Source organism: Lupinus angustifolius, unplaced genomic scaffold (genome assembly GCF_001865875.1).
Source record: "Lupinus angustifolius cultivar Tanjil unplaced genomic scaffold, LupAngTanjil_v1.0 Scaffold_48_80, whole genome shotgun sequence".
In the NCBI taxonomy this organism is placed as follows: Eukaryota; Viridiplantae; Streptophyta; class Magnoliopsida; order Fabales; family Fabaceae; genus Lupinus; species Lupinus angustifolius.
Window position 1 is genome coordinate 4632 of NW_017722157.1, and position 11473 is coordinate 16104.

Here is an 11473-nt window from a genome sequence, read left to right on the forward strand (position 1 = left end):
AAATGGTATGTGATAGACTCATTTTGCCATGTGCAAATCAATGAGGGATAGTGAATTATACAAGGTTTCAAAATCATCTACCTCGCCCATACCTAGGGAGGTTAGTTAAGAAATGATGTATGGTCAATTCAAGCACACAAAAATAATTTGCATAAGCAAATCACTTTGATATTGAAAGTTAAAGAACTTTACCTCCATGTTTCCAAACACTATTCTTCTCTTGAATTGTAAATAGTTAGTTTGTACTTTAATTTTCTTGCATATTCATTTCGCATGTAACTACGAACCAACCAAAACATATTTTCTTCTTGTAAATGATATAAAACTAAAGTATGGTTAACATTTTTATTGTAATTCCTTGTGAGATCGATATAATCTGATACTATACTAATTGAATCTTGAAAGTGATTTAAGAGTTAATATAGTAAATGACTTATAAATTTTGTTTGTTGAAAGCAAAACCCATTTTCAACTCATACTATCATTAATATGTTTCCTTTCAACAACTTACCTCATTAATATGTTTGCACAGCTTCCTAGATACTATGTTGCATAATGCATATCTTCATGCCAATCATGTGAAGGTTAAAGTTGATGTTGCGGTAGATGGTAATGCATTATTGGCGATACCGATTGAAGATACAATTACAGTCGAGGTGCTATAGGTACATATGTAGCTTGGTCAATATACCTTGTTGGTGTAGATCCTAAGCTACGTGGTTTTACTACTTATGGACGATTATGCTTTGATTTTGATAATTAACGTATTATCTCTAGATTTTCAGGTACACGAACGACTCAATAACAAAATTACATTGAGTAATCGATTACTCAAACTCTCTGTCCAACAGTTAATTTAAAATTCACTTAGACTAATCGGTTACTCAAATTTGAGTAATCGGTTACTCCAATTTAAATATTGTTGGATAACTAATTCTCACTCATGTAACTTGTTACTCAAATTTCAGTAACTTGTTACACAATATTTTGAAAAATGTTTTCGTTTAAAACTTGAAGTGTTTCAATTTCTTTTAAAATATTTTGAGCATTACTACTTTAGTATATTAAATAGTATAGGATAGAAGTACCTATTTAGACTTAGACTGATTGTCTTGAAGCTTTAATCTTCTTGGTCTTTATAAGTAATCTTCATTTTCTTCTTTTTGGTGATGTTGGTGTCTTCATCAAAACCTTGTCAAGGTAAGGAGCAAAGAAAGATCAATAATTTTGGATTATAAAATAACATGTTTAGTATATCAAAAAACTAAATTTAGTTTTTCATCTTAACTTACTCTTCTCTATACCGGTTATTCCACAATATTGTCCTATACTATCAAGTTTCTCATCAAAATAAAATCATAATTTGAATATTTTTTTGTTTTAATTGATAACTTAATATTTCAATTATTTATTTTATATTATATATTTGGTGATATTTCTTAGAGTACCAAACCTTATGTACCAAGGAGCACCAAACCTTAATGGCCAATATATTTGTTTCATACAGAAAAGTTTAGTAATATTTATAAATTTTTTACACATCGAATACTTTATCTATTATTTATGTGTATTAATTTTTTACAATTCATTACATTATCCACCATTTATATATTATATTACTTTGAGTAAATTAAATATATACCTCCCGAATTTTAGTGAAAGTAGATAAATCATCCCTCCTTTCTACATACCCAAACCCCATAATTTATGTATATATACATTAGATTGACTGCTAATACATGAGAAATAAGTGTAATATTTAAACAAAAAGAATGATAAGTATAATTAAGTTAAATAAAATATAATACATTTTAGAGACAAGTCTAAATAATATATGAATTAATATTTCTTCATTATTTTTGATACGATAGATAAGAAGGTTTCAAACAATATCTTCTTAAAATTAAGATAAGAGTATTTTATTAAATATGTCCCTAGTATAAGAGTGATTTATATAAGTGAAAAATATTTAAGAGGTGGTCTGATGTATGGACATTATAAAATTTAAAAGAATATGTGTAGTGTCAATTAAATGTTCTATACATTGTTAATCTATTATTCATCATTCATTTTTATTTATCATTAATTATTAAAAACATTATACAAATGAATAGTGAATAATTCACTGAAGAAAATAAAATATTTCCAGTATAATGAGATAGAGAAAAACTTGTATGAAGATACATACAATACATCATGTTTAAAATTGTATTTATGATTTTTGATGTTATTATTTATGATTAAATTTTAATTGGAATTAAATTCTCATTATGTTGGCAATATTTTATTGGTTGTCTCCACATACCTATGTTTTCATGCAAATTTTTATCTACATGTGGGTTCACGCAAATTTTTTCTCAATGAGTTATCTCGATGAAAATTTTATTCAATTTAGTATGTATATATCTTACATGGGCTGAATGATATTACAGTCAAAATATTAATAAAAAATATATATATAATGAATTGGTTTTCACATTTGTTGATTTTCTTGAGTTGAGAGAGGTGACCATAGCAACAAAGCAATATCTCTGTTTCAATTTTGGGAATGAAAGATTCTGCAATCAAAATTATTCATTCAATTTCTCTGTTTCAATTTTCACCTTTCAATTCTTTTACTTTCAATCCAAATTTCGTTCATCTCAATTGCACAATCCCTTAATCTCAATAGTGCTCTGAATTGAGTGAGTTAGGTTTAGTTATATTCTCAATTCAAGAAAAAAGCATGTCGAATCAGATTACAGTTAAAGACCTTGTTGAAGAAGCCAAGAAACGTATTGTAATTCTTCTCGTTTGCGTTGTTGGTCTCTCATATCTCATGTCATGTGAGTTTCACTTCAATTTCATTATTATTATCATCAACTTTTGTTTTTATTTATAATCTTGTTTAGTTCTATTTGGTTTATATAATTGTATGGTTTGATTGTGTTTTTATATGAAATTGTGATTGTTTGTGTATACTTTTGATGTGTCTTGTTGCTTTGGATTGGTTAGCCATTTTAAGTTTAAACCATAGTTATGGGAATGGGGTTAACTTGTGTAGTTTATGACGAACTTGATATGTGATATATGGTACGATGAATTTGGTAAAATGAGAGAATGATGTAAATGTGGTTTGGTCATTAACTTTGTGTCACATGTACTCGGTTCGTCTTTAAAGAAGATTGTAATAATAATGTTAAAAGGAAATGAATTGTGTAGTGTGTACTCAAATTAATCGTGTATGTCAAATGTTGAAGTTTTGAAATGTGTCATAATTGTTGTTAATATGTTGCTAGCTGTGCAAAGAGTGGTAGGATCAAATGATATGGCACTTATCGCATGTTCTTACTATGTCGTGGCGGTTTGTTGTAATCTGTCAGGTGGTACAAGAGTGGTTTTGGATATTCTTTTCAACCATCTTTGGCCATGTGTTAGAAATGTCTCGTGGGACGGAGTTAGTGTTAATTGACAACGGTCATGTTAGTTTTGATTTATGCTGCGATCATAGTAAACCAGTCCTATTTTTTTATGCCTGAGTGCCTTATTCTATCTACCGAGATCCTTCTTTGTCTATGGCTAGGGTCAGTCGCCTGTGTTCTGCTTTGATTTTCTCGAACATCACCAGCCTTTATCGGGGACTCTCGTGCGAGCCATACAATGTTCCAGGGAGGAACTGGACCTTTCCTATAGCTTCCTACTTAGTTCCTTCCATCCTAGCTGTTGATCTCGCAATGGCCCTCCAGCATGTCTTCATATTGTGACTGTCACCACAGCTGCACATCCCCAGATAGAGACATCACTGCCATTGTGACTTGGTCGTCACAAGGGGCACAAACAGAAAGTACCATTTCATATCCCAAAAGTCGTTGATTCTTAGAATCTCAGGTGCCTTATCTTAATTCAGCTTATATAATTCTTATAGCAAAAGGGTCAGGAAACTAATTTAACTATTTAAGACAGCATAGTTTATCTAGCAGGATTAAAGATATGACGCCATGGTTGGACCTATCTTATTATCTTATAGGAGTGATGTTTGAAGGTTTTTCAGTGGAAAACATCTGCTTGAAATGAATTATCTCTCTTGTTGCTCTTCGAGCAAAATAATATATCCTGTCAAGTTATGAACACCGGATGTTCAACCAATAACATTGTCTTTTTTATCCTCGTTATAGAATGATACTTCAAATTATCGTGTTGCTACAGTTTTCATGAGCAAAGAGTAGATGAATCTTCCTTTATATTCCTACTTTATTCTCTGTTTTTGTTGGAAATATGATACTAGCCAAACTAACACAGGATGGAAACATGGAAAGTTGATGACAATTTGGTTTAACTATCTAGCATAGAACCTAGGATGCTCTAGGTAGAAACTCAACAGCTGACTAGGACGCGAGGGAAAATCCTTTTTCATAATATTCAGACAAGAAAGTGTATGTTATACTTGGTGTTTTAACATAGTGGATGCAAACTCTTTGGTAGGCATAATAAAAACTTGCGTCAAAAGTGAAAAATCTTCTAAAACTCTTGTAACCCATATGAATAAAGGATTCTGATTCTACCATAATTACCTTGAAATTATAATAAAAATAAAAAAATCCAAAATATATATAACATTAACAACCAAACTTTAATCCTAGTAGGTGGGATTGACTACATGGATAGAAACAACATCATAATACTCCATCATAAATCATGTTAATTGACAAAACATTGATCTCTACATTTTTCCTAATCGTTTAACCTATAGTTTTTCTTGGCCTGCCTATGTGTGCTTGATAAAAGGTGAAGGTTGTATTAGGCAGTCAACATCCAACATAAAACTTTGTCGAATCTCTATGATATCATTAAAAATAATATATAATTACATTTGACCCCCTTTATTGTGCCTTGCAAACCCAAAACCTTTTTCTTTCATTCAGCTTTCATTTAGGGTTATTATATAAAGAAAGTAAAATGGGGTTGGATCTGTCCAGGATTTGGCATTTTTATTTTGTTTATTTCTAAACTAACCCCCTTAACAGGTTCATTTTAATTTAAAAGCTTTGCCATTTTTTACCAAGCAATAGAGACAAAGGCAAAAAAAATTAAAGCTCCTAAATGTTACCAAACTGTTCGATCTTTTAATGGAACCTAACCAACCCTCAAGTTTGGTTCAGTTCCATTGCTTTGATAAGTTTGGGTTGTTTCCTTGAACACCTTACATTTTGTTCATTTGGGAAAATAAATTATTTATATCCACTCATGTCTCTAAGCTAGTGCTGAATTCCTGAACATCTAGAAAACTGTGTACAGTAAGAGGCTGTCATGTTTTCTGGTTTAATTTCTTTTGCTTTCATTTCAGTGACAAGCTCGTCAGTTTGGGTCAACTTGCCTGCTGCAATTTCCTTAATCATCATTCTCCGCTATTTATCACTAGATTTTGAAATGAAGAGAAAAGCTGCTGCATATAACAATAAAGCAAGCTCCACCAGTGTTCAGTCATCGAAGAAGCCTCCTGAAAACCCTAAAGTCGTTGCTAAGTTTGAGTGGAGAGCAAAAGTTAATTCTCCTGTTGTTGAGGATGCAATTGATCACTTCACTAGACATCTAGTTTCTGAGTGGGTGACAAACCTGTGGTACTCTCGCTTAACTCCAGACAAAGAGGGGCCCGAGGAGTTGGTTCAAATAATAAATGGAGTTCTTGGGGAAATTTCAGGACGCATGCGAAATATAAATTTGATTGATTTTTTGATAAGGTTTAGTTTCATTTTCTGTCTATGATTTGTCCTTATTTGTGATAATTAAATGATTGATTGGAGAATTAATTATTTGGTTCAGGGATCTTATTAATCTCATTTGCTCACACTTGGAGCTGTTTCGTGCTGCTCACTCAAAGGTTAAAAAACAACATAAAGGTTCATTAACAATTCAATGTCAAGATACGGAACTAAAACTTGTCTTGGCTGCTGAGAACAAATTGCATCCTGCTTTATTTTCTGCTGAAGCTGAGCATAAGGTTCTTCACTTTATTGTTTTCTATGCATACATTGAGTGATGAAGGATTTCGTCTTCATGGGCCATGATTTTGTTACTTCATTTTTTAATTTTGGGTTATAATGCTGTGTATTCTTAATTTGCAGGTTTTGCAGCATATGGTGAATGGTCTTATGTCTGTCACTTTCAAGTCTGCGGATTTGCAGTGTTCTTTCTTTCGATATACTGGCAGGGAGCTTCTTGCATGTGCTGTAATCAGACCTGTCCTAAACTTAGCCAATCCAAGGTATACGTTTTCTTCTATTTTGCTTCATTTTTTATTTGAGTTGTTGTTCTCATATTCCCTGTTTTCTGCTGCCAGATTTATTAATGAAAGGATTGAATCTGTAGTAGTTAATAAGACCAAGGTTAATAAGGGGGCTGCTGCATCTCCAAAGGCATCCGACACTAAAGTAGATGAGTTGCAGATTCCACCTGACCATTGTTCCGAATGTTTAGATCCTTCTGCTAATGGTGTTGAACTTGTGATGCTAAGAAATGATCAATCAAAAAATGCAAAAAAGTCATCTGCACGAAATAATGCCAATGATAATTTTAATAAAGATCCATTACTTGCAATTGATGCTCGATCTTCCCGTTCATGGACATCATTGCCTGGAAACTCTCATGCTAATAGTGACCAAGGTATTCAACAGCATCACTCAGGAGGAGAGTGGGGAGATATCTTAGATGTCATCTCTCGCAGAAAGACCCAAGCCCTTGCTCCAGAGCATTTTGAGAATGTGTGGACAAAGGGTAAAAATTACAAGAAAAAGGATGGTGAGAACCAGTCAAATGAGCAAGTCTCACCACATCCTGTTGTAGGAAAATCGCTAAAGGTAGAGCATATGAAGGCTACTGGACCCAAGGAAAAGGACAGAACTCCTAAGCTTAATCCCTCTATAGGAAGCCACATCAATTCTGGACATATCAGTCAGTTCACCGTTGAAAATGTAGACTTCCATGCAGACAAGAATCAATCAAGTTCTCTAGTTACCTTATATAAAGATGATGAGCACAACAATATTCATATGCGGATGGGTGAATCAGAGAGCAGTACTTCTTTTACTTCTGAAGATGATGAAACTACTACTGTCACTGGTCTTGATTCCCCTGTAACTAAGGTTTGGGATGGAAGAACTAATAGAAAACAGGATGTTACTTACGTTCATCACCCACTTGAAAATTTTGATAATCATGGGAGAAAAAAGAGGAATAAGAACCACTCTCGCTATCCGAGACTATCCAGAACCCAGTTGGGGAGTAAAAGGTCTAGACCAAGTGGCCATGACAAACATACGTGGCAGGAAGTTGAGAGGACAAGGTTTTTATCAGGAGATGGTCAAGACATACTTAGTTCTTCAAAATCACATGTAAATTCTGAGGACTATAGTGATGATGATGATGATACTGGAAGTTTGGGTAGAATTTATAGTGGAGCAACAGCCTCTTCTTCCACATCCTCTATTTCTAAATCAGAATCGCATAGTTTGGCTGCTAATCCCCTAAAAAGTTCTTCACTATTAGATTCTTTTTTCAAGTTGAAATGTGAGGTACTTATGCTGGTCCTATCAGATTCTTTAATATATAATCATTAAGTTCAGATACTAATATGTTAGTCAGTTAGTATATTACTAAATGTAAGTTAATTTACTTCTGCAGGTCTTAGGTGCAAGTATTGTGAAGAGTGGTTCAACAACATTTGCTGTTTACTCCATATCCGTTACAGATATAAACAATAACACCTGGTCAATTAAAAGAAGGTGCTAAGGCTTCTGTTATATCTTTAATCTATGTTTCCAATAATATTATTGATAATGTATTCATGTTTTTCTTGTTCTCTTTCTTTGGCTTACCTTACTCTTTATATTTTAAGGTTTCGTCATTTTGAGGAGCTACATCGACGCCTAAAAGAGTTCCATGAGTATAATCTTCATTTGCCTCCAAAACATTTTCTGTCAACAGGGTTAGATATCACAGTCATTCAAGAGCGGTGTGAATTGCTGGATAAATATTTGAAGGTTGACTTGACTCACTTTTTTGGGTTAAACACTCATTTGTTTTGTTTGCTACCCAGTAGTGAGGCATTATAACTCGGTTTTGGAGAAATTACGGCTTCTCCTTCTCTGTTGTGGTGTTTACATTATTGCTTAAGGCATTATTTTATGCTACCTAATTGTTTTGTTGGATAGTTGGTAGGTTTGTATTATTAACGGAATGGTTTAATTATCTAATTGATCACTTTCTTTCTGAATAACTCCTTAATAGAGGGGAGGGGGGGAATAGAGGGGAGGGGGGGGGGGGATCTTGTTTTAGTACCATGGTATAACCAGGATCAATATTTTGTTACTGGCAGAACAGACAATGGATATGAGTGCACCTCTATTTTGAGACTTCATTTGTCATTTATAGTTTAGCATTTTTTCTATCTTCGCTGACAATATTTATTAAACCTTCCAATATTTTATTGACTTGTGGTTTATTGGCCGTCAGCAACTTATGCAGATCCCAACAGTTTCAGAATCAATTGAAGTATGGGACTTTCTGAGTGTTGACTCTCAGGTCTGTTTTCTTTGCCAAACAGTTTACTCCTCTCTGTTGCAAATCATTTTTTATAATTATCCGGCTTATCTCTTATTATTATATTATGCTATATCGCAGACATACATATTCTCAAATTCATTTTCTATCATGGAAACGTTATCAGGTGACTCGTCTTTGATCGAAAATATTGAACATACATATTTTTATTCTTTCCCTCCTTTTCATATCGTTTGGATTCCTATGTTTATTGGAAAACTTTCTAGTTGGCATGGATGCTAAACCCTCTGAGAAGACTAAAATTGCTTCCAACTTTTCTGGACCTGCAAGTGACACTTCTGCCTCTCGAAGAGAAAACTATAGCTCTGAAAGTAAAGAGGCTGTTTTGCAAACAAGAAATAATGTTGTGGTTGATGGATTAAGGTCAAAAGTAAATGGCATGTCTCCTTCTCTACCAATAAAGAATGCACAGGAATCTAGAAAGTCATTGGACAGTTCTGGTGGTAATACAGATATTAGAGCTTCTCCCAATAACATGGAGAAGACAGTGAAAGGAAGGGATAGTTTAGACAAGGTGTCTGATTTGCACCACGATACTTCTGATACTCTTCCAGCAGAGGTTATAAGACAAATCTAAATCTTTAATTCTGGATTCATTTTTGCTCTTCAATTTTAGGAATAGATAAATTATCTTTTTATTGTTCCATTGGGTCATTTAACAGAGAAATTTGATTACCGATATGGTTTTCTGATTAATATATGCATGATGGGATCTTGGTTCTGATTATTATAGTTCTTCCATGCAGTGGATACCACCAAATTTGAGTGTACCAATACTGGATCTGGTTGATGTTATCCTCAATCTTCAAGATGGTGGATGGATTAGGTAATTTTTAAGATACTAAGATAGTATTGTTTCATCTTAATCATAAATTGTCTGATTTAAGTTCCACCGGTACTCAGATCTGCTTGCAATGTATGTGTTGTGTACATTATAGGCGGCAGGCTTTTTGGGTTGCTAAACAAATCTTACAATTAGGAATGGGTGATGCCTTTGATGATTGGTTAATAGATAAAATCCAGCTTCTCCGTAAGGGTTCAGTGGTTGCTTCAGGGGTTGAGCGAGTTGAGCGAGTAATCCTCTCAACCGTTTGTTTTTTAAATTTGTGATGTTTTGGAACTGTCCTCATCAATATAAGTTTCTTTCTCTTTGATCAAATGATACATTTATATTCCTTATGTTATACAACGATGATAATCTCTCTTTGCAATAATACAGTTCTAATTACTGTGATGGGGCAGAATGCTGTGTACAGTGATTAGATAAGTGTATGATGTACTGATGAGGTATTGTGACTGCAACTTCAATAGATACTCTGGCCTGATGGAATATTCTTAACCAAGCATCCAAATCGACGACCACCACCACGTTCTAGTCCATCTCAGAGCTCATCTCAAAGCCATCAATCCACAGAAGTATCTTCCTCAAAGATGGATGATGAGCAGCAACGGGAGGCAGATCGGCGTGCGAAGCTTGTCTATGAGCTAATGATTGGTGAAACTTGTTATAGTGTTATCATTTATCTTCAGATTTGAAACTAGTCAATTCCTTATACTTGCTTCTAAGGAAAATAAAATTAATTATACTTAACCCGCCTACCCCCTTCCTTTTAGATCAAGCACCATCAGCAATTGTAGGCCTCGTTGGTCGGAAGGAGTATGAGCAGTGTGCTAGGGATCTATACTTTTTCCTTCAGGTAATTTCCGTTTATATGTATTAATTGGAACATTATCACTTTATCTATTAATTGTCTACCAGTGTTTCAGATTAACTGAGTTTTCCTGTGGGATTCTCTGCAAAAAAAAAATTGGCGTTCATTTCAATACAAATGCTTTTCTTTTTGAAAACCTCATTTATATAATCAAAATATCGAACTCTTTCAATAAATGAATAGAGCAATCTATTGAGCCATGGTATACTAGAATTTACAACATTTAGCATACCAAGATGCTATTGGAAGGAATGTAGCAATCTTATGTTCCTTTAGGTTCATGATTCATTTTTGCACCACATGAGACTATATGTTTTACTTTGAGTGCATGATGACACTATTTACCATTCTGTCTTGCAGTCATCTGTTTGCTTGAAGCAGCTAGCTTTCGACCTCCTTGAGCTGTTGCTGTCGTCCGCGTTTCCAGAACTAGAAGATGTATTCAAGCAACTGCATGAAGAAAAACACAAATTTGGTGAGTTCAGAGCAAATTGAATATTATAATTTTTTAGCTGAGGCAATGAGAGATTCAAGGGTGTGAGTGGTTCTGTCTTCCAAGTTCATATCTTCTGTGAATGCTCTGATTGCACCATTTGTCTTTTCACATCCATCTGTTTCGGCATGTTGATTAGTTGAAGGCAATTCAACTTTTCCGTTTACAAAGTTTGGTTTTGTAATTAAATTTTGCATCATGTACGAGCCTTGTGCACGGGTCACCCTTCTAGGGAGTGTAAATTCTGAGATTAATACAATTACTTTAAGATTCTTTTTTTATTAACTTTCATAAGTCATCGGCTCTAGCTAGCAGTCCATCCATGGTGAGATAGTTCTTAGTAAATGGATTGTGAGTAAGGTCATTGACCATTGGGACACTTTGTTAGTACAGAAATTTTTTGGTTTGGTTCTAAGCAACAAAACTCAGATATTCATGTGCATTTTGTTTGTTGTGTTGATTTCCCCTTGCAAAATACCAAGTTGTTGGATGTTTTCTAATTTTCCATCATATGAAATAAACATCTACTTTTTCCATTTCAAATCATCTAAACCTTTCTGCTAAAACCTTATAGATATAATAGAACATTAGAGATTTTGTATTGAAGTTTTGGTTTAATTACTCAATGTTTATGCTTGTATTTTTCTATATGATATATCATGCTGCACCCATA

At 33.7% G+C, this 11473-nt stretch overlaps 1 protein-coding gene across 3 annotated transcripts; it reads left to right on the top strand.

Annotated features, from left to right (window-relative positions):
* The first annotated feature begins 2500 nt into the window (after window positions 1-2500).
* LOC109338913 lies at window positions 2501-11230 on the top strand. 3 transcript variants are annotated; one of them, XM_019576262.1, is made up of 15 exons: window positions 2506-2825; window positions 5324-5717; window positions 5800-5977; window positions 6102-6241; window positions 6317-7547; window positions 7657-7757; window positions 7871-8015; window positions 8488-8556; window positions 8656-8701; window positions 8802-9154; window positions 9342-9421; window positions 9534-9669; window positions 9907-10090; window positions 10210-10292; window positions 10668-11230. In XM_019576262.1, exons 1-15 carry the CDS (start codon window positions 2726-2728, stop codon window positions 10800-10802), a joined length of 3375 nt encoding a protein of 1124 aa, XP_019431807.1. In that variant the 5' UTR covers window positions 2506-2725; the 3' UTR covers window positions 10803-11230. The 3 variants fall into 3 exon arrangements, with proteins under 3 accessions (XP_019431809.1, XP_019431808.1, XP_019431807.1); XM_019576264.1 differs by lacking the exons at window positions 10210-10292; window positions 10668-11230 and having other exon boundaries at window positions 2501-2825; window positions 9815-10028; XM_019576263.1 differs by lacking the exons at window positions 10210-10292; window positions 10668-11230 and having other exon boundaries at window positions 2501-2825; window positions 9838-10028.
* Window positions 11231-11473: the final 243 nt, after the last annotated feature.

Coding starts and splice junctions, on each gene's coding strand:
- LOC109338913 (XM_019576262.1), top strand. CDS start 2,726: ATGTCGAATCAGATTACAGTTAAAGACCTTGTTGAAGAAGCCAAGAAA. Junction 2,826..5,323: donor TCTCTCATATCTCATGTCAT/GTGAGTTTCACT, acceptor CTTTCATTTCAG/TGACAAGCTCGTCAGTTTGG. Junction 9,155..9,341: donor CTGATACTCTTCCAGCAGAG/GTTATAAGACAA, acceptor TCTTCCATGCAG/TGGATACCACCAAATTTGAG.